Below are 23,928 nucleotides of genomic sequence, written 5' to 3'. Positions count from 1 at the left end.
ACTATGGTCAATAAGCTCGTCACCTAGGCATGGGCCTGCTTTCTGAAAACAAATCTTTGGTCTTTGACACCACCAATGTTTTGCAAGATCCTCCCTGGATTTTAAAGTTCTGACAAAGGTACTTTTTCCATGGCTTGCTACCAAATTATTGTTGCTATAGGGAGATATTACTGGGGTACTTCCCATTCCACCATCTTCCTGATGCAACTCCCTGAAAATTCTTTCTGGCCACCAATTCAAAAATTACTTTAACATTTAAAATAGGGAAATTTTAATCCATTTATGATAAGATATGTTTAATTTTACTCTTTTCATCTTTTTATATGATTTTAAATGTTAGACATTTTAGCTTATATTTTTATATTTATTATTTTTTCTCCAATTATTTGAAAACTATATGTTTTGTTTTTAACATTGATTCAGCTTACATTAAAATATTTAAATCTAAATTATTTTATCAGTTTTAAGATCAAATAAGCATTAACTTTTCCTTATGTAAGATAAGACATTTGTCACGTTTTTTATTTTTCTTCTTCTTCTTAATTCATATATTTGTTTGAGAAACTTGAAATTTATAAAGATCATTATTATTCAGTATTCAATGTTTTTAAACTCATAATAAACACATTAATAATATAAATTACTGGAATTTACTCAAAATTAGTATAGATTTTCTTGCTTGCAACTATTTCCTTAATATTCTATCTTCTCATTTAACTTTTTAGTTTAATTCATTTCCCAGTTGACCAGAGTACTTTCTTGACTATTTTCTCTTCATATTTATTTATTTATTTTATTAAACTATAATGTATTATTTGTTTCAGGGGTACTGGTCTGTGATTCATGAGTCTTACACAATTCACAGCACTCACCATAGTATATATCCTCCCCAATGTCCATCACCCAGCCACCCCATCCTTCCCACTCCCCTCCCCTCCAGCAACCCTCAGTTTGTTTCCTGAAATTAAGAGTCTCTTAAGGTTTGTCTCCTTCTCTGGTTTCATCTTGTTTAATTTTTCCCTCCCTTCCCCTATGGTCCTCTGTCTTGTTTCTCAAGTTCTTCATATCAGTGAGATCATACGATAATTGTCTTTCTCTGATTGAATTGTTTCGCTTAACATAGTACCGTCTAGTTCCATCCACGTCATTGCAAATAAATGCTGTCTAATTTACTTTAGTTTTTTTTTTTTTTTAAGTTATAAAGTATGTGAGGATGTCATTCTATTGCTTTACTATCTGAATAATAATTTGGGTGTATGTGCAGTTTTGGGGTCCCAGTACTTCCATTCTCCAAAAGTCCATAGATTTTGCTGCATTATCTTACGGCATTTCTTTTTGAAGATAAATAAAATGATAATCTGATAACTCTGTTGTCATTGTTGTTGTTGAAAACTGATACTTGCCTTCTTTTTTGCTTATAGAACATTTTCTTTATTGTTGACTTCATGCTGTGAAGGTTAGTCTTATGCTCATCTTTCTATGAGTTTTTCTTACTAAGTTGAGTTTTTATTTTATACATTCTTCAATTCAGGGATTTTTTTTATTATACCTTTAATTACACTTTTACCTATACTATGTTTTCTTTCTCTGGGATTCCTATTAAAACTGTATCAGATTGGGCGCCAGGGTAGCTCAGTTGGTTAAGCGACTGCCTTCAGCTCAGGTTATGATCCCAGGGTCCCAGAATTGAGTACTACATCAGGCTCCCAGCTCCGCAGGGAGTCTGCTTCTCCCTCTGACCTACTACCCTCTCATGTTCTCCCTTACTTGCTCTCTCTCTCAAATAAATAAATAAATAAATAAATAAATAAAACCTTAAAAAAATTGTATCAAATTTATTAGGACTATTTTTCCTTTTTTAATTCATTTTCTTCTTTAGAATTCCTTTATCTCATTCTCATGTGTTAAGAAGTTTAGCTTCTAATTTACTATATTTTGTGGCTTACTACACTTCATGGTTTACTGCTCAAATTATATGTAAATCAGTAATTATTATTTATCTTGTAATTTGAAGGCAGTGCTTGTGATTTTCAAATAATACCATTTTTATAGATTTAATATCCTTTTAAATCTGATTAAAATATAAACCTTTTTCCTAAATGATTTCTCTTTTTTAATGTACGTCTGTTTCATAGGGGACTATTGTCTATGAGTCCTCAGATTAATCTCCATTGTTCACACCCTTAAATTCTTTTATCTGTTGCTATTTGTTCTCTTTGATTATTCTTAGAGAATGGATTTTCATACATACATGATCAAATGAACACTGGAATTATGCTGTTTAAGCCCATGTAAATCTCTTTTCATATACTTCAGTCTCAACTAAAGGAAACATTGAAATGTTTCTTATTTTGATTTTGCCATTTTTATGTGTTTACTAAAGATAAAACTACGGAGACAGGTTGCAGCGATTCTTTTGTGCCTGAGAGAACTAACTAGTATTCTCCTTTCCTTCCCCCTTCACCTCTACTCTTCTTCCTTTCCAATGTATTATCCTTCCTTTTTCATCTTTTCTCACTGTTTTCCTTTTGTTTTATTTTTCCTATTTATGTCGCTAAGGAAAAAGTCATTCAAGGGCAATGGGATATGTTTGCCCTCATTTTCTATGCCAAATCAAAATTTACCTGGAAAGAAAAACAATTATGAGAAACTAGAATGTTTTTATTCATTTTAATTTACTCATATCCAAAAATAGTATCATTATAAAAATGAGATGAAAAGTCTATACCAAAAGGGGTATGTTTGTGATACCTCTATAAACTGGCATTTGTTTTCATGAGTTCATTATGAATTCATTATGAATTCATTATGAATTGACCCAATAACTGGCACCATTGTGATTGGTACACTTCTATATTAAGATTACTTTTGCAGGCACCTGGGTGGCTCAGTGGGTTAAGCCTCTGCCTTTGGCTCAGGTCATGATCTCAGGGTCCTGGGATTGAACCCCGCATTGGGATCTCTGTTCAGTGGGGAGCCTGCTTCCCCCTTTCTCTTGCCGCCTGCCTCTCTGCCTGCTTGTGATCTCTGTCTGTCCAATAAATAAATAAAATCTTTAAAAAAAAAGATTACTCTCGAAATAATAAGCACTCTATGTGGTGGCATATGGTCACAGCATGCATATAAGATCAAGATGCAGAACAACTGCTTCTCTATAAATTCCTTTGTTCAACCCCTACCACTTATGGGGTTCTATGAAGGGTAAGTCATACTTCTGCTTGTATTTTTGGGTGATTTTTCTTACCTGGAGTGAATAGAAAATTGTTTGGTATTTTCTTTAACCTGATGTCTCATACACTCTTTCATTGAAAGTCCTTGAACTTTCTAGTATGTGGTTGTACACATACCTAAAATTTCACAAATATAGATTCTTCATCATTTTAATATTTAGCTATTTTAATGGGAAACTGATAGTTAAGTGTATGGATTTGAAATATAGATATCCATTAAATAATGAAATTCTAATTCCCTTTTTTCATTCTGAATTTTGTTTTTCAATTCATTTCTCGATCACGTTATATGAATGAAACTGTAATGTTTGTGGGTGATGGTATGGGAGGAGTGGAGCTATATCACAGACAGAAACTATACTATTTCACAATAACTGATTTTTGAAAAGTATTATGTTTTCCATATATTTTTGTGTTATAAACCTTGATGAGTTGGCTGTTATTTTTAGTACGTGTCCTGAAGTTTTCATCTTGGAATGATAAACTTCTTCTGATCTGGCCTTATTTTAGAAAACTTCATTTTCTGACATTTTACCCAAAGCTCCAATCACACTGAAATTGTCAGTTTCCTGACTATGCCATACATTTTGTACCTTTGCATGTTATATAGGTATTTCTTTCTAAAAAGTCTTTCATTACTTTTTCTGCATTGAAAAATGTTTGTCATGTCAAAGCTGAAATGTCATTAATTTAATGGCATCATAAGTTGCCATTCATGTTCTCCGACTAAAGGCAATCACTTTTTCCTTTGGACTCAAAAGTTCGTTGGTCACCAATGAACTATGAAAGCACTTGTGTTAGATCATAATATATTTAATTTAATTTATGAAATTCTCAAGTACACTCATATTTACATCATTTGTTTCCAGTATGGCCACTGGTACTACAGTATGTGTCCAAAAAATATGGCTGAATGAATAAAATAATTGAAGAACATATGGCTATTTCATAGTCAAATTAATTTTTAAAATTATGTCTATAATTTCACTGTAAGACACTAATTAAGCACACATAACATTCACATATCATTTTGTATAACAGAGGTTAAACAAAATGAATATTCATTGTAGTGTTATTACTACTTTGCTCAATTAAAAAAAAAAAAAGTTGCCCGTTTGTTTCTGCTTATATAGGCCATATATAGGTCCTCAGGAACCAATTATAGAGAATAATGTTTTAAAGTGGCTGAACCAAGAAGTTTTAATATAACAAAGGACTTTCATCTTACCATTCCATCTCCACATTTTGTTCCAGAAGCAACCAGGCCCAAATCTTTAGAATTTTGGTATAAAATAAAAGTTTTGCACTCAGTGGTGGCATTCAGCTTTGAAGTCTTCTTATGGTGATTAATCTTTTCTTTACCAGACAGAGATGAATGCTGCCCTCTGCTGCAGTGTATCTTTCCACACTTGACATTTCTGAAGGAAAGGGAGAATATTCTCAGGTTTGGGACCAGGAAATAGAACTTTATAGAGATGAGGCTGTCAGTGAAGTGGCCTGGTTGCTTTTCTCTAGACCCAGGTTTATCAACGGGCTGCAGAAGCACCAAGTGAGACAGGGTGAAAGTTTAGATAAAGTCCTGACTCTGGGACATGTAAAATGATTGTATTTCTTTACAGTTTTGTGATTCCCACAAATCAATATTAGCTCTAATTTACAGAAGAATATTTCTTATTAGTAATTTCAATTCATCTAACTTTCATCAAGATGTTAAGATTTCTTTCTTACTCTTTCTTGCACAGAGCACATCAGTTAATTTTCACAAAAAAACCCGTGAGTTTGATATTATTATAATACCCATTTTGTAGATTAGGCAACAACTGGAAGTAAGAGGAAGTTAACTGACTGCCCAGTTTCACCTAGAATATTTAGGAACAAAGTTGAACTTGACCAAAGGTTTCTGTTGTTGTTTTTAATCCAAATCCTGTTTTGTGGCACAGGGAAAAAAAAAAAAAAAAAGCTTTTCTGAGTATAACAAATCTGGAAGAATGACACAGCTAATACTTTGTAAAATCAGATCTAATTTCCACTTCTCCCTTCCAATTTCAACTTCTACTTTTCTTTCTTTTTATGGTTTCACTTATTTCCTTCTCTCTGTTCTGTTCTTTCCACTCTATTTTCCTCCTCCTGTCTGCTCTTTCCTATTTTTTGTAGCTCTCTTCCTCCCTTTCTTTCCTAAGAATTTTAACTCTTTCCCAATTCTCCTCCTTATATCTCATGGGCTTCAACTCATAAATGTGCCAGTTACACAATCAGGGATGTGTGCTTGCTCCCTTACTCCGCCTTCTTCTAACCTCCTCAGTAAAAAGAGGTTAGCAGCTGTCAGAACAAGAGAATTCTGATTTTGCAAAAACACCCTTAGAAGGCACTTACTTATCTTTACATGGTACTTACTTCTCTTCACAGGGAATTAATCTGTTTTCCTTGTTTTTGCAGTATCCAAATCTATTTCCTCTTTTATTCATCTCATAGCAGAGATCAGAACTGTCTTTCACCTCTAGAATCCAAAATGGAATGATTGAAGTAAAATAATAAAAACTTGAATGTTATAAATCATAACATTTCTTATTTTTCTAATTGAAATTTTATTATCATGTGGTGGGAAGGCAGAATGAGATAAGTAAATCACTTTAAACTTATCCTATTGTATCAAAAGATATTTTATAGAGGTGTATGGATATAAAAATGTAACAAACATACTTTAACCCACATATTCAGCTAGTTAATTAATACTAGAGACAATAGCAACTAATATTAAAGGTAATATCCAGGGAGATTCTAGGTAAAATATGGGAAGAATGCCACAAATGACATTATCTTCAATCTTGCCCCCAAATTTTTACAGGATAATAACAGAAATTATAGCTATTATGTTTATCAGCCACTCACTGTAATTGGCTCTCACCATTATCAAAAAATTGAGAGCACTGATCATCCCGGGTGGGACATTTCGCCATGAAGCAGTAGCCTTTTGCATTCCTGCAAGGAAATCCATTTACTTGGAATTTGTCATCAGGACATGCAGAAGAGTAGCCAGTGCATACTTCAGGAAAATCACATTCATCATTTGCCGGTCTGCATATGGACCCTGATTTTTTCATCTGTTGAAGAAAAGTAAAAAGACTAATAAATCTTTGGCATATATAGGTAGGTTAAGTTTCAGTAAGTAGGAGGAAGGTTGACCCATTTAATTTATCTTAAAAAAAAAAAAAAGGTTTTAGGGGCGCCTGGGTGGCTTAGCAGGTTAAAGCCTCTGCCTTTGGCTCAGGTCATGATCCCAGGGTCCTGGGATCAAGCCCTGCATGGGGCTCTCTGCTCAGCAGGAAGCCTGCTTCCTCCTCTCTCTCTCTGCCTGCTTGTGATCTCTGTCTGTCAAATAAATAAGTAAATAAAATCTTTAAAAAAAAGAAAAAAGGTTTTAAGGTTGGATCATGAGTTTCTAATCCATTCCACTGAGAATTATAATCGTTTGTAAATGTGTTGACTTTTATGTAATTTTAGGAATGACACGACAGTGTTTTTGAAAATCTGTATTAGAACAGTATTGGGCAGAACTGAAAGGACATAAAATGGAGAAATGAGCAGGAGTTCTGTTTATCTTGGAGATTGTACATACCATCTCCAACACACTCATATAACATATATTTATAATGAAGAATCTCCACTCCCAAGAAATCACATCTCTCCAAATGACTGGAAAAATACCCTGACTCATTGCTGGAGGAAAGTGCATGGAAATACTTTCTTATTCAGCCACTCGATATGCATTTAACTGTAACGAGTCCTAGAAAGATTTGAAAATGAATAAGACATACTTCCTTTCCTTTGTGAGTTCACAATATAGTATGCTGAAAGAAATGTCATTAAAACTTTGGACAGAGACATTTGGATTTCTGATCACCTTTCCTAGGAATATATCTCCATGTACTAGTCACTCTCACTCTCCAATGCCAGTATAATCCTTTCCCCTTCTAGTTCATTTGGATTTCTGATCGCCTTTCCTAGGAATATATCTCCATGTACTAGTCACTCTCACTCTCCAATGCCAGTATAATCCTTTCCCCTTCTAGTTCACTATTGTTGGAATGCCACTTCTTCCACCATCAGCACACGTGAACTGAGGTTAAATAGGTTAGCAGTTATTTACAAAGAAACAAGAATAATGTTTATCATATAACTAGTCCTAAAAGGCCAAGTGATACCTGCTTCTCTACTCCCTAGGCCACAGCATGACCCAGTCAGAAGTCAGAACAACTCAGAAGAGGCTTTACTGGGGACAAGCACACATAACCCTAACCTGGGATTAGTAGTGTAGGGTCATTCAGCGGACAGCCAATTCTGCCGCCCTATGTACACTTAATCAACTGAAAACGGAGAACCCAGTCCTGGCACAGGTCCTTACCTGACAAGCTTCACAGCATTCTCCTTCTGCACAACTAAATCCTGGCTTCAACACACATTTGTTTGCATCACAGCAAGGATTGGTGCACTCCTGGCAATAATCAAAAATTAAAGATCAGAAGTTGGTTTGTAGTTAAGGTCTTGTTTAGTAAGTTATGGTTCTGTATAATTTATCATTACTTGTCTTTCAAAGTTAAATCCAAATGCATGATCCTAGGCTATGACATGTATATGAAGACTACTGCTTGTAACAGGTCTTTGGGACATTTATTTATTTATTAAAGATTTATTTATTTATTTGAGAAAGAGACAGAGAGAGAAAGCACGTGCGCCTGTGAGCAGGGAGATGCACCGAGGGAGAGGGAGACAATCTCAAGCATACTTCCTGCTGAGCATGGAACCCAATGCGGGGCTCTGTCCCAGGACCCTGAGATCATGATCTGAGTCGAAATCAAGGGTTGGAGGCTTAACCGACTGAGGTACCCAGATACCCCTATTTTGTTTTCTTTCCAGTTAGCTGTTCAGTACTCCACACTAATGAATTTTCATCAGCAGCTTACAAGGTCCAAGTTTCTGACCTTCCATTTTCTTGATGACTTCCATTCTTTGGAAGGGCCCTGCTACTTCTCTATAGTAAATGTTTAATATGAAATAATAGAACTTCTGAAGATCTAATTTTACATTTTCCTCAAAAATCTGAGTATTTCAAGTTGAACTTTGCTGTTGTTTTTAATACATCATTAAATAGTAACAGCAGGATGGACGCATAGGCCCTATATGCTTAAACAAAACTAAAATTGTGAAAGAAACTGCAAATTGTAATGTAAGGTACTTTGTGTGTTAGAATGAAACTGTAGAAACATTCTCTAAAGAATGTGCATAAGCTAAAGCCTCAATTTCCAAAGTTAAGGGCCTCTTTGCATTCAATCTGAGACATTTGAAAACTAGGTGTTGCAACCTTGTTACATGTCACTGTTCCCACTTTGATTATGGAATCTCTGATTCACTTACTATTAGATTTGTTTTGAATTTTGTAGTGTCTACAGTGTACATACTACATATGTGGTCTTCTGACCAGCAATATCAACATATCCTTTCAGGTTGCTGGAAATAAAGGATCTCAGGCTCACTTCAGGCCTACAGAATTGGAATTCACATTTTAACATCCCCTCGTGATGTATATACACATGAAAATTTGAGAAGTGATTGTCTAAGACTCATACCTGTAGGATAAGCTCTTAACAGAAGTAGCTTCGATGTTGAAGGAAAGTAGATTAAGAATTACTCTAAAATTTTTCTTAAAGGCATATTCTAAACGTTCCAGAGACCAAAGCTCCAATAAATATGTAGAAGGTTAGAATGGTTCATGTTCAATTAAGACAAGAGTTTTCCAGTAACATGAACTGTCCAGCTGGGGATATAGACTGGCCTCATAAGGGCACTGAGTAAGCTCGATTGACTAAGTGTGGAGAACAAATTCCTACTGTGCATGAGATCAGACTTAAAAGCACCTACGGGCCTTTCTTACAAGAAGGGCTGATTACTATATAAACCAGGCAAATGTGATACTGTGGGTCTCCAGCAAGATCATTATACATAATTCATGACTTGGTAAGATGTCTTGCACTGAGGCTACACCAATGATTTGCTTTGAAATGAGACAAAAAACACATTATTTAAAACTTTACAAGGAATATCTTGGTTGATTAATGGCCACCTCCCTGCCTAGGTTCTAGCTGAGCAGAAACTTTGTAATTTAAAGACATTATTTGCAAATACCTGAACAGGGCCACAATCACACTCTTCTCCTTCATCCAACTTCTTGTTTCCACAATATGGGTAATTACTTAATTCATCAGAAAATGGAATGTTGAACATGCATGTTGGATTATAATCCTTCAGGTGTCGAACGTACTGAATTCTGTTACATTTACTGAATTTTAGTGCAGGAATGCTAGAATTCAGATGAATTAAAAATAAAGATTAATTTTATCAATGCATAGTAGTGGAAGAGCTATGAATCTTTAATGAAGGATTCAGAAAGAATAAATATAAATGATGAACTCTAAAAGTCCATTTACTTCTCCTAGTTTGCTTTACTATTATAGGAGAGTAGCAAGTGGGCTTTTATTATAGAAAATGTTTTATTGAAACAGCCAACACACGATATCCTAGTGAACATACTACAACTATATATTGTCCAGAAAGTACTTCCCGAAGCCCACAGTTTAGACTGAATGTGTTTGCTGCTCCTAGATCACTTTCTATTTGTTCCTCTTGACATAATCTATGTATTTGTTTATCATTTATGCAAGATTACAAGCTTCTCAATGCAGGGACTGTATTTTTTTTAAAATAAGCACTAATTAACACAGGGCCTGGCACAAAGTCATTCTCTATAAACATTGTTGAAACAAATGATTTACTTAGTAATACCTTACACATCCTAGGAATGCACTATCCTTCTGAAAAGTTCAAATACTAAAAAGACTGAAATTTACCTCCCTTCTGTCTTTCTTTTGTTTTGACTCCCTTGCCATTATTGGTACATAAGGGACACAGATGGACTTTTAGAGGCTTAAAAACATTACTTTGGAATGATGGGCCCTGAAAAATACTACTAATTGTATAGATGATGATATAAAATTAGATATCAGTTATTAGTTATTACTGTATGGCAGGCACTGTACTTGGTGCTTTCACTATTTTACCTCATTTGATCAATATATAGAAGTGCTGATCATCATCATAAACACTTTTCTTATATGAAATACATGATGTGCTCTCTGTGAAGGACTTCAAAAAATGTGTAAAGTTTAGGAGCTGGGTGTGGTAATTCACAGTATGATGGGGGGATATAGGACATTCATTCATTCTACAATTATTTATACAGTACCTAGTATGTATCTGGGACTTTTCTAGACAGTGTGATAAAACAGTGCAGAATGCAGACAAAACCTGACCTCATGAAGTTTATATTTTGTTGGAGGAATAAAATAATAAGCAAGCTAAGTAGGTAATGAACAGACTATATTAGGTAGTGATTAATACTAAGAATGGGGAAAAAAAACAAAGAAGAAAGGATTAGAGACAGGATTGAAAAATTAGATCAAGTGGCTGGGGAAGGTTTGGCTGAGAAAGACATCTGAGTAAAGATTTGAAGGAATAAATTAGAGTTTATAGCCAAGATGATAAAACAAGGCACATAGAGTGTATTCTTCTCCTAAGCACCTTACTATAATTTACCAATTAATTGTTGTATATTTTTGCAGTATGCTTAGATGGAATTTTAGAGTTTCTTTCACCATGTCACTAGGACCAACACTACCAACTGTTAAGATTTAGCCCCAAAGGGAAACACCTATCATGGCTGGTTTTGTAATAGACCTTATAGAATATATTAGAAATTGTTTACATAATATCTATATATCCCTACAATATGGAGTTCTAACTAAGAGTCACACACAAAATATTTAAATGTATTCTCTACATTGTTTGAACCTTACCTTCCACCACGATCCATCACACATCTCTCAAAATTACAGGTACACGGGTAATCATCATGCTTCATACCAAGGTTATGACCCAGCTGATGTGCAATTCTGCTTGCAACTACATTTAGGTCAGGCAAAAGATCCTGGGGCCAAAAAAAAGATGTGTATTACAAATTTCTATAAGTTAATGAACTTCAGTACATAGTGTTTTGAACTATTTGTTGAGACCTGGTTTCTAGCTTCGGTTAACTAGTACGTATTTGAGAGGCCATGGCCTTTGTTACCTCTCTGTCCTGCCCTCAGCTCCTTTAATTATATAATGAGGTTGGAAAAATGACCTTTGAGTGTCTCTAACATTTTGATATTCTCTTTTTGTGGCACAGTAATAATCATTGCTGAATTTCTATAAGCTCATTCTTATAAATAGCTAAAAATTATAATTAAAAATTATAAACTAAAATCCTAATAAATAAACATTATTGATTTGCCTTTTATATGCCAGATATTCAAAAATGGCAAAAATAAAAAATGTGTGAGGTTCATGTTTTCAGACTACAGTCTCACACTGCCCAACAGTATGTAATGTAATCATGAGGAGGAAGTTTCTACTACTAAGAAAACCAGAAGTTCGGTGATTTGAAATCCAAGGCAGAGTTGTTTGTTCCCTCTGTCTGTAGCTCTCTCTCATGTTTTAACCTCTATAATAAGTACAAAAAAATTAATTTCCAAAAAGGGGTGGGATATCAGATTACTATAAAGGTAAAATTCCCCTAATTTGGTTATTTCATCTTACTCATTTGAAGTTTAAAATGTGTTCTGGATGGGTTGTAATGTCATAATTGGAGTGGCAATAGCCTATACTAGATTAGATAGACTCCACTATGCAAAATTTGTGTTAATAAAATACCATGATCAAAGGCATAATCATAAAAGGAACAATGTAATAAATAGATCATCTACAAGCTTTTAATTTCAAGGTCTTAATGAGACTTAGATAAGACTACTTGGACAGCATCTACTAGAAGCTTAGTGACTTGGGAAAGATACCAGATAAAATAGATAAGTCAGCAGTTTGAACATCTTACTCTTACTGAAAATGAATCGCAAGGTTGTCTTGATATGATAATGATAATGATAATGATAGTGAATATATATAGTATGCAAAAAAACCTTTCTAATCTTTGTATGTCAATTTGTATATGATTTTTAAAGCTCTGAACAGACTGGTTTACCTTCATTTTTCATCTATAGTTTTTATAAAACTGTTATTTTCCTATTTAATAAAGGAAACAACAATTTCATCATAGTATATATTGGTGGGGATATATGGCAGAATTCATACATGATCTTTCCTTTTCTTTCTTTCTTTCTTTCTTTCTTTCATTCTTTCTTTCTTTCTTTCTCTTTTTGTAGGCTCCACCCCCAGAGCAGAGCCCAACATGCAGCTTGAACTCAGGACCCTGAGATCAAGACCTGAACTGAGATCAAGAGTTGGATGCTGAAGCAACTGAACCACCCAGGTGACCTTAGTCCCCTTCAATAGGACACAAAATTTATAAAAACTAACTTCAAACTTTGTGATCAAGTTACATAACAAGTAAAACCCAGCCTACCTTAACAACACTGGAGGAATAATAGGGCAGGCATATACCCTCTGAATAAGAAGTTCCTTGTGCATGTATGTAGAGCCATTTCCCACTATAAACAAGATGCAAATACACTCTTCAGTCTGAGCCAGTGGTTTAATTAACACAAAGATTGGATCGCAATGAATCCTCACAATGCTAGTGCCTTTGCGCATAAAAGTGCTTTTTTATTCTTAGAGTTCTAGAATTGAGGATGATCTTAGTTGTTGTTAAGCTCATTTAATATTTGTAGTATATTAGAGGTATTGAAAAAGTCAGTATAATCTAAAGTTGAACTTATAAAAATGTACTTTCAAAAAAATAATAAAATGAGAGTTCAATTTTACAGGGCTTATCCTACACTCAGCTTTGGATAAAACCACTTAAAAGATCAAATAATTAAGTTAAAAAAATGTTTGGAGAGAAAAATACAACATAGTAAACAGACTCAATATTATGATTAATTAGCTATAGTTAAAAAATTTTTAAAAATTTTAATCAAACATAGAAACTCACAGAGGATTAGATAACAATAATCAAACATTTAAAAGAGTTGTCATATGAACTATTCTTGGATTACCTAAAAAGACAGATGTAGATATGCATATTAGGGGAATCCAGACTTGATACGCTTTCAAGAACATTTAGAGTTGGACCACTTTAAAGAGTGATTATGAGCTGGAAGACCACACTTGGAACATACATAATTAAGAAGATTCAAATATGAGAAAAGTGGTCAGGCTACATGACCCCTTTCAATCTTTAGCTTTTTTGATCAAGAAGGTATGTTCTATTTCTTTCTTTACTATTGAAATGTCCTACGTTTTTAGTCTCAGTGTTTGGCTATGTATCTTGGAGGTATTTAGAACTCTGGTCTTCCTAGACTCTGGAGATCTTAGAAGAATACCACTTATGGAGATGAAGCATCAGAGCAAACACAATCTGGATTCTGAACTTGCTCATGGTTACTTAGAAACAAAAATCACAACATGAGAATGCCATATATATTATCACTTCTAGTGCTATGTGAATATAGATGAGAAGACATACAAGGAACTCAATACATAAGTCCCAAATATGATGTACAATTAGATATTTAGGAGCACTTTCTTCATTTCCTTATTTGCAGACATACTATCACTGTGAGAAGCTATTGCTCAGAATAAGAGACGTTCATGAAAGTAAAAAGTTTTTTTGCTTATAACCATGTGATATTTCTAGACTAATTTATTATTTTAAAACACAGATCCAAGAAATAGGCAAAGAGGTTAATCTTGTGCATAATGAATGCTATGGTGATAGGTACAAGTATCTCCCTGGAGATATGTGCTTTGGGCCATCTCAGTGATGAAAATCAGAAGTGATATTATTTTAGAGGTGTGGTTCACTCTCATCAATCTGCCAGAGAGCTGAACCCGACTTCCAGCTGTAGACTTTGGAAGGTTCGCAGTTCTGAGTTCAAATTGAAAGTTAATATTTAGATAATGTTAAGAAGCACATTTGTAGGCCATGTTTTCAGACCATAGGCGAAACACCACTATTACAGGAAGATGAAGTAGATAAAGTGGGTACCATTGTTATATAGTAGCCGTAAGGGCACCAGAAGAAATGCTCAAAAGCTCTATTACTCCAAAGTTGTGCTTTCATACTTTTATTAGGATAACAGGACAATGGTTAACACAAAGATAAGGTCAGTTCAGCTGCACAATTATTTATCATTTCCTAATAGGCTGAGTAGTGTGGTAGCTATTTTGAATTAGAAAAAATGATAAAAATGGGACCCCTTTCTTAGGAATGACCTAATATTGTAGATAAATCCAAAACTTTATTTACTTAGGAATATTAAAGCTGTGGCGGCTTAGTTATCCACCCTCATGAATAGTAGAGGAGATGCTCTTGAAGCACTATTCATTGGATAGGGACACTTTACTGAGGGAAAATTTCCAGAGAATAAGGTGCTTTCCCAGTAATATAGGTTTTAGGGAGTATTAGAATGGCACAGCATGGAAGAATCAAGGGTGTTAGTGCTAGATGTTGGTTAAGTAAATTGATTCTAAAAGTACATTCTCATCCAGTGACATTTTCAATCCTGACTGAAATGTAAATGTATCATATATTTACTTTCTAGTGTTAATCAATATTAGAAAGAAAGATTATTTAAAAGTTGATTTGGAAATTTTATGTATAGCTGGACATAACATTTTGTCATTGTGTACTATGCAAAAAGCAATTGTTTTAAAAAGTAGTTTGTTGCTGTTCACTTGTTTGTTTGTTTATTCATTTATTTATTATATATTTATAATTCACCTAAAGTATGCAGGAAAATAGAGCACTTACATACCTGAGTAATATAACATGATCAAAATTTTTCCTCTTTTTCAGGATTATTTCTTGCCAAGTTGAAAAACGTAATAAGGTATTTTCTATATTTGAATCTATGTCTATTTTATCTCCATTTGTCCACGTTTCAAGGCCAACCAATGTCACATGAATGTCCAAGGTTTTATAAATCTGTTCAAAGGAAAAATAAATTTTCAAAGACTCAAGCTACAGAAGGATCCTTCACCATTACTATATTCCCCTATAATTTTAAAAAAAAGTAATTTTAACATGTGAGGTACATAAACAAAAAATGCAGGTCTTATTTTACAAATGGCTATACTGAAACAGAATATAGTGTAACTTGCCCAGAATACTGGGAAAATTGCCATAATCAACAAAAAAAATTTAACTTAAAAATATTTGATTTTCTTTGAATATGATGAACCTTACAGACACTGGGCTCAAGATGTGTCTAGCATAAATAATTTAGTAAAACTCTGAGATTATAACTGTCCAGAAGACGTGAATTTATGAGTAGTGGCACACAGAGGGATGAATGTTCTTTATTTATCTCTCTATTTTAGTCATTAGTTGGTTCTATGGCAGATTAGAATGTTGATATTGGTTTTCAAAAACCAATAGCCTAGCTGCCATATTTTGTTTGATTTTTTTAGAACTACTTTGCTGTCTGAGAAATCTTTTTGGAGATAGCTCAAAACAGGCGCAAATAGCTATAGCTCATAAACCTTCTCACTTCATTTCCATTTTGTAAACACTGAGTTGGTAGATACTTTGATGCCAGCACAAAAGAAGACAGAGTTGAAGCAAATATTATATGAAGATTTTGAGGCAAAAGATGTTATATAAATTTTATAATTCCTAACAGCCAGTACAAAGTGGGTTGAAAGAATGAATGAACTATGAACATTGAGTTAAGGTCAGAAATGATGAGGTCGTTCACACAATAATAGTAGAGGATGCAATCAGTTATTAAGAAGTGTGAAACATCATGGCTATAATAACATTGTGTTAATTTTCTACTTTTCTTAACCTGAATAATATGAATATATTGAATTTCATGTGTCAACATAATAACCCAACAAAGTCATTTCATAAACCTGACAACTAGACTTCCTTTAAACAATCATGAAGTTAGATCTTTAGTTAAATCATGATCTCAAATCCATACTGGAGCCTATAATGTCCATTCCTTTTAACTGACCTTAGCATGGAATAGACCTTATAAGTCAGTTCCCACAGAACAATATATTTGTTTTAACCTGGTCTCATTGGAGTCTCTACCATTCATGGGTGGGCTTTAGGTCCATAAAACTGGAGAAAGTACAAATGGAAACAATACTTCTCATTTGTCATTCTATGAATGCGCTCTCTTCTAGTGAAAACATACCCTATAAAATAAAATCATGCTGCATCTATGGAATGCTTGAAAGGTTTTGGATATACATATTTGGGAGATTGTGAAGAGTTGGTTCACTCTTCCCAGTAGAGAAAAAACTGAACTTTCCGAGATAAAGGGGTAAAGACATTATGAAAGTAAATGAGAGAGGATGAAGTAGAATAACGAGTGTGAGCACTGTGGAGGATAGAGGATCAGTATGACTACCCAATATAAACTGAATTATCTTTAGTAAAAGTTCAGTAATTTGCACCAGTTTTATGTTTATGTTTACTTTGGCAATGGGAACCCAAAGAGAAAGACTGAGTCTTATATTTGAATCAGTGTTAGGGTAGTGATAAAGACAATCACAAAATATAAGAAACAGGACAAAAGGAGCTTGGGCTGAGAGGCAGAGGCGCAGAGCAGATCACCCTCAGAGCAAAGCCGGTACCAGGCATTAGCTCTTCCAAGCTACACACAGGCAGGGGGATAAATTCACATACAAAGCCCAGAGTAGCTCCTGGTCCTTTGTGATTGAAGACAGAGTAGTCTAGGCAAGAGAACTGAGACATAGACCCATGTATTGTGGGGAGAGTCTTCTGGTTCTATCTGATCAGAAGAGCTAATGACATTCCTGAAAGCTGTGTGAACCAACGGTGGTTTGAGCCAAGAGTTGAGCGGATAGAGCTGATTACTCTCAGAAAAAAGCCAATACAGGTATTCCTTGGTTTTTCAGTTTGTGCTAGGCCATTGGCTTTCACAAAAGGCCAACATTAGAATCCATTTTCACTGAACAAAAGAAATCTGAAGAGGATTTTTGCTTTTATGAGAAAGGGCAAAAAGCAAAAGTAATGCTCAATGTTTGCTTTGTGGTGAGCCATTGTAGAGGCAACAAACACCCCAGGTAGGTGACACTGTCAAGCACAAGCCACTGTAGCTTTGAAGTGTGTCTGTGAGCATCAGAGCTTTATCTCAGTTTCTTTTGTGCATTTGTTAGGAAGATGTGTTCCAAGGTACCAGAAAAGCCTAAGAGAAGTTGTGTTGTTTTGTTTTGGGTTTTGTTTTTTTTTTTTTTTTTGGCTCAAAAACATTCCCATATAAATTAATAGTAATTGCTTCTCAGCTTTATGCTATTTTGGCCAATGAAAGATTTAATAGGAATACTCCATGTTCAGATAGAGGGAGAAACCTATTCCAGGGTGAAGGCTTCCTGAGCTACACCGAGGCAGGGGGACTAATTTTTAGCCAAGGCTGAGGGTAGATTATGGTCCCTTCTAACTGGAGAGCCTGGTTTGGGAAACTGAGAATTGCCTGGAGTAGCCATTCAGGCAAGGAAGATGAGACATAACCCACCCACTGTGAAGAGTGGGTGTTTGTCCCAACTGACTGAAGGTTGGTAAAACACCTGAAAAGTTGTGTAGCCCAGAAAATTCAGGAAAGACACAAGAGAAAGGCAGACATCACCCATAGTTTGCAGACCAAAGCCAGCAATGCTGTTTGGCTGGGGACCTTGGGGTCATTTCAGCTTAAGTTAAGACAACAAAGATATATTCCAGTTTTAGAGCTGCTTCTCCCACTGCACAAGGGCAGAGAATCTAATTGATAATCAAGGATCATGAAAAATTAGGTAAATTTGACTCCACGAAAGGAAACTGATAAACTCCAATAACTGACCATAAAGAAACAGAGATCTATAAACTGTCAGGGACACCATTTTGAATAATCCTCTAAGGAAGTTTAGCAGACTATAAGAAAACACAGACAACTAAATAAAATTAGGAAAACAATGCATGAACAAAATGAGAAGTTTGACCATGTGGAAGGAAGAATTAGACAGTAGACATTACCCAGTGAGAGGTGCAAAATGAAAAAAAGAATGAAAGAGAGTGAAGAAAGCCTACTGGAATTATGAGACACAGTGTAAAAATACCATGAGGATTCTAGAAGGAGAAGAGAAAAAGAAAGTGACAGAAAGTATATTTAAAGCAATAATGGCTAAAAACTTCCTGAACTTGGGGAAAGAAATAGACATCTAGATCCATGAAGCCTGAAAGACAAATAGATTAAACCTAATAGGGCTACATTAAGATACATTATAATTAAATTGTCAAAAATCAAAGATGAAAGAATTTTAAGAGCAGCAGAGAAAAGAGAGGCATTACATATAAGGGATTGTTGGATTTTGCTTTTTTAATCCCTTCACCCTATAGATAGATTTCTCAACAGAAACTTTTTAGGCAAAGAGATAATGTAATATCAAAATAACTGTGAACCAAGAATACAATGGCTGGTAAAGCTGTCCTTCAGAAATGAAAGAGAGATAAAAATTTTCTTGAACAAGCAAAAGCTGAGGAAGGGAGTTCATTACCACCAGACCTGCCTTAGAAGACATGTTAAATCCCCTCTTTGAATAGAAGTAAAAAATGCTCATTAACATAATAAAAAAACCACAAAATGGTAACATTAATCTCACTTGTAATGGTAAATGTATAGTGATCATTAGATTCTGCAATTTGGTAATAGTGGTGTATAACTCACAACTCTAATTTAAAAGTTAGAAAATGAACATAGTGGGGTGCCTGGGTGGCTCAGTGGGTTAAGCCTCTGCCTTAGGTTCAGGTCATGATCTCAGGAGAGCCCTGCATCAGATTCTCTGCTCAGCAGGGAGCCTGCTTCCCCTTCTCTCTTTGCCTGCCTTTCTGCCTACTTGCCATCTCTCTCTCTGTCAAATAAATAAACAAAATCCTTTAAAAAAATGAAAATAGGAAAAGAACCCATAAATACAATATGTACAATGTTATTAGTTACAAAATATTAAAGAATGTAAATTTTAACTGCAATAATGTAAAAAATGTAAACAATGTAAAATTTTAACTGCATGTAATAATGTAATAGTAAGGAGAAAAGGAAGTGTCAAGTATATGAATTCTATTAAAGTTAAAAATTGTTATCAGTTTAAATTAGGACCTGATAAGTTTGATATTTTATATAAACCTCATGATAACTTCAAGGGAAAATTTTCTGGTAATTAGATGAAGGAATACAATAAAGAAGTCAAAGAATACCAATATCAGAGACATCAAAACACACACACACACACACACAAAAGGAGAGCAGGATAAGAAATAGGGAACAACGGATCTGTAAAACAACCAGAAAACAATTCAGAAAATGGCAATAGTAAGTCTTTACCTACCAATAATTTCTTTAAATGTGAACAAATTAAACTATCCAATCAAAAGACACAGGGTGGGTGAAGGGATTAAAAAAGCAAATCCAACAATACAAAGCATACCAAAAATATGTAAGCCCTAAAGACACACATAGACTGAAAGTGAAGGGATGGAAAAAATCATTTCAACCAAATGATAACCCCATTCCTCCCCCCACAGAAAAGCAAGGGTAATTATATATATATCAAAATAGATTTTAAACAAAAAATGGTAAAAAGAGACAGAGACCATTACACAATGATAAAAGTGTCAATACATCAAGAAGACTTAATTGTAAATATTTATGTGCCCAATACTGGAAAACATAAATATACAAAGCAAAAACTAAGAGAACTGAAAGGAGAAATTTTAAAAAAAGTAATACTCCACCCCGAACAATGGGTAGATCATTCAGACAGAGAATCAATAAACAAACAGTGCATTTGAACAATACTCTAGACCTAAAGGACCTAACAAATGTATACAGAACTTTCTAACCAACAATCGCAGAATACATATTCTTATTTACACATAGAATATTTTTTTGAGTAGGCCATATGTTAGGTTTTAAAACAAGTCTTAGCAAATTCAAAAATGATAAAAAATTATACCAAGTATCTTTTCTGAACATAATGGCATGAAACTAGAAACCAGTAACAAGACGAAAACTGGAAAATTCATGAACACATGGAAACTATATAACACTCTCCTGAACGATCAATGGATCAAAGAAGAAATTAAAGAGGAAATAAATAAAAGACTCATATGTGTTTCCATTTTCATTTGTCTTAAGGTCAGGTCTGAAAAAACCAATTACTAGTAAGGAGATTGAATCAGTGATCCACAATATCCTAATGAAGAAAAGTACAGGACCAGATAGATTTACTGGTGAATTATACAACATTTAAGGAATTGCTATCAATCATTCTCAAACCTTCCCAAAAAACTCAAAGAGGAAGAAACATTCCCAAACTCATTTTACAAGGCCGGGATTACCCTGATATCAAAACCAGGAAAGGATATTATTAGAAAATAATACTGCAGGCTAATACCCTTGATGAGAATAAGTGAAAAATGGATCAAAGTGGATTGAAGAGTTAAACTGAGTTTTACCATAAAATCCTAGAAGAAAACATAGAAATAAAGTTTCTTGACACGGGCCTTGGTAATGAATGTTTGGATATGATGTCTAAAGCACAAGCAATAAAAAAAGAAACAATCAAGTGGGATCACATCAAACAAAAACTTCTGCACAGCAAAAGAAGCCAATAAAATAGTGTAAAGAGAACTTATGATATAGGGAAAAATATTCACAAGCCATTATCTGATAAGGTGTTAATATCCAATATACATAAACAACTCATTAACTCAATGGCAAAAAAATTCAAATTTTATGGGTAAAGTAACTGAATAGACATTTCTTCAAAAAAGATACATGAAAGGCCAACAAGTGCATGATAAGATTTTCAACATCACTAGTCATTAAGATAATGTGAATTAAAATCACAATAAGATATCATCTCTGCTTGTTAGAATGGCCATCACTAAAAAGACAAGAGACAACAAATGCTGGTATGGATGTAGAGAAAAGAGAACCCTTGTGCACTGTTGGTGGGACTGTAAAGCCACTAGGGAAAAAAATATGGAAGATCCTCAAAAAAAATTTTTTTAAAGGTTTTTTTTTTTTTAAAGATTTTATTTATTTATTTGACAGACAGAGATCACAAGTAGGCAGAGAGGCAGGCAGAGAGAGAGGAAGAAGCAGGCCCCCCGCTGAGCAGAGAGCTCGATGCGGGGCTTGATCCCAGGACCCTGAGATCATGACCTGAGCTGAAGGCAGAGGCTTTAACCCACTGAGCCACCCAGGTGCCCCAATCCTCAAAAATTTTTAAAAAGAACTATTTATATGATCCAGCAATTCCACTTCTGGGGACATATCAAAGGAAACAAATGCACTAATTCAAAAAGATATCTGAACTCCTATATTTATGCAAGCATTATAATATAATCAAACCATGAATACAGCCAAGGTGTCCATTAATGGATGAAAGGAAGAAATTTTAGTAGATATGTATGATGGAATATTATTTGGCCATAAAAAATTAAGGATATCCTACCATTTTTGATAACATAGATTACCCTAGAGGATATTACATTAAGTGAAATAAGTCAGACAGATAAAGACAAACACTATATGAGCTCACTTGTATATGGAATTCTTAAAAAACAAATTCATAGGAAAAATTATCAGACTTGTGGTTACCACAGGTTGAGTGTGGAGAGGGGGAAATTGGAGGAAGGTGGTCAAAGGTACAAACTTCCAATGATAAGATAAATAAGTACTAGAGATGTACAACGGATGACTACAACTAACAGTACTGTATGATGGGTAGGAAAGTTGTTAATAAGAGTTGATATTGAGAGTTTTCATCACAAGGAGAATTATTTTTCCTTTATTCTTTTGGGTTTTTCTTTTCTTTTCATAGTATCTATTTGAGAAGATAGATGTTAGCTGAACCTACTGTGGTAATCATTTTACAATTTATGTAAATCAAACCATTATGCTGTATGCCTTATGCTTACACAGCAGTGTATGTCCATTATATGTCCCAATAAAATAGGAAAAAATGCCTAAAAACCTTGATAGGAGGAAAGATGGTTACAAACACTGCAAGAATTATTGGAAAAAATAGGATCAGAATCAAGTCATGAATAAACTTACAAAAACCTTTATCAATCAATCAATCAATCAATAAAAAGAAACAGGAGAAAACAGAGGTGGCTATGAGATATAACCATTCCACTCCACATTGTTCCTATTTTTAGAATAATATGGGGAGGATTTTTAATTTCCATAGACATAAATTTAAAGTTTAGAGAAATTATACTTCTGGCTAAGATGTGTAAAGTTGGAAAGAATGTTTTTGCTATCCTGACAAAAAGAAAAAGCCAGAGAATCTACAAAGTTGTATCATATCAAACCATAAGTTAGCTGAGGCAACAGGGCCAATAGTACCTTGAAATCTAAGGAAAGAGCGCCTCCTTTGGGGAGAGATGGTACTAGAGCATCTCCCAGCGGCAGAGCATGAGAAAGAGATGTTGATCATCACGTAACACATAAGAAGAATTCACCGCACATTTGTAAGGAATTGATAAAGGGTAAGTGTGGGATAAAATGAGACTGTAGGACCTTCTGAAAGACATGGACATAAGGAATTTTACAAAGGGAGGTTATCTCCAATCTCCCATTCTGGATGCGCATGATACCATGGAGAGCAGAGTGGGAGATTGGAGATAACCTCCCTTGGTGGAATGGGCTTGAAGGATGGGAGAAACTGTTGCTTTGGGAACATCTTCAAATCTACCAGACTCTTGTTCTCCAGAGATACAAAAGCATTAAGCTTCTAGATGGCCTTCAGCAAATTTTTTTTTCTGTTCTAATATCATTATTACTTCTTTCCTTGTACTAACTATAGCTTAGTTTATTTTTCTTTTTGTAGTTCCTTAAGGTATAACGTTAGTTGTTTACTTGCTATTTTCTTTTGAATTGATGTATGTATGCATTTACAACCATAAACTTTCCTCCTGGAACTGCTTTTGCGGTATCTCCTAACTTTTGATATGTTTTGTTTCCATTTTTGTTAGTATCAAGATATTTTTTTGATTTTACCTTTCATTTATTCCTTGATCCATTTGTTCTTCGGGAATGTGTTCTTTAATTTCCACATATTTATGAATTTTCCAGTGTTCTTGCTGTCATTGTACTTGATATAATTTCCATCTTTTTGAATTTTTTGCAATTTGCTTTGTGGTCTATAGAACATATACTATGAAATATTCCATCTGCTCTTGAGAATAAATGGTGTATTCTGTTGCTCTTGGGTGGAATACTCTGTATATACCTGTTGGCTTCATTTTGTCTATAGTGTTGTTCAAAACCACTGTTTATTGATTAGCTGTCTAGATGACCTATCAATTGTTGAGAGTGGGGCATTTTTTTATGCTCCCAGAACTCAAGTGAAAACTAATTGTTGCTGAAAGAAGGGAAAGATCAAAACAAAACAAAACAAAACAAAACAAAAAAACAACCTTCTGACCCTGGAGGAGAGGCAGGAAGCTATCCTAAGGCCAGAACATTCAATGTCTCCTACCAATGAAGGAAGAACACAGTGAGAATAATCTACCCAAAGACCCATTCATGACAGAACCTTCATAAGACTAGATAGATCAGGGCAACAAAATACT

The 23,928-nt window shown here is 34.4% G+C and overlaps 1 protein-coding gene across 1 annotated transcript in view; it reads right to left on the bottom strand.

Moving 5' to 3' along the window:
• ADAM7 (ADAM metallopeptidase domain 7) overlaps window positions 1–23,928 on the bottom strand; it is a gene marked incomplete at both ends in the record, with an annotated part of 86,906 nt that overhangs the window by 22,393 nt on the left and 40,585 nt on the right. Inside the window, 8 exon segments of the mRNA XM_080796900.1 lie at window positions 4,459–4,648; window positions 5,625–5,727; window positions 6,136–6,331; window positions 7,633–7,722; window positions 9,411–9,585; window positions 11,138–11,268; window positions 12,739–12,823; window positions 15,092–15,261. Of these exon segments, the coding sequence (XP_080653026.1) occupies window positions 4,459–4,648; window positions 5,625–5,727; window positions 6,136–6,331; window positions 7,633–7,722; window positions 9,411–9,585; window positions 11,138–11,268; window positions 12,739–12,823; window positions 15,092–15,261 (1,140 nt within the window).

Source organism: Martes martes (assembly GCF_963455335.1).
Source record: "Martes martes genome assembly, chromosome: 2".
NCBI classification, from domain to species: Eukaryota; Metazoa; Chordata; class Mammalia; order Carnivora; family Mustelidae; genus Martes; species Martes martes.
The sequence above is the reverse complement of the archived record's forward strand: the minus strand, read 5'-3'. Positions and strand labels throughout refer to the sequence as shown.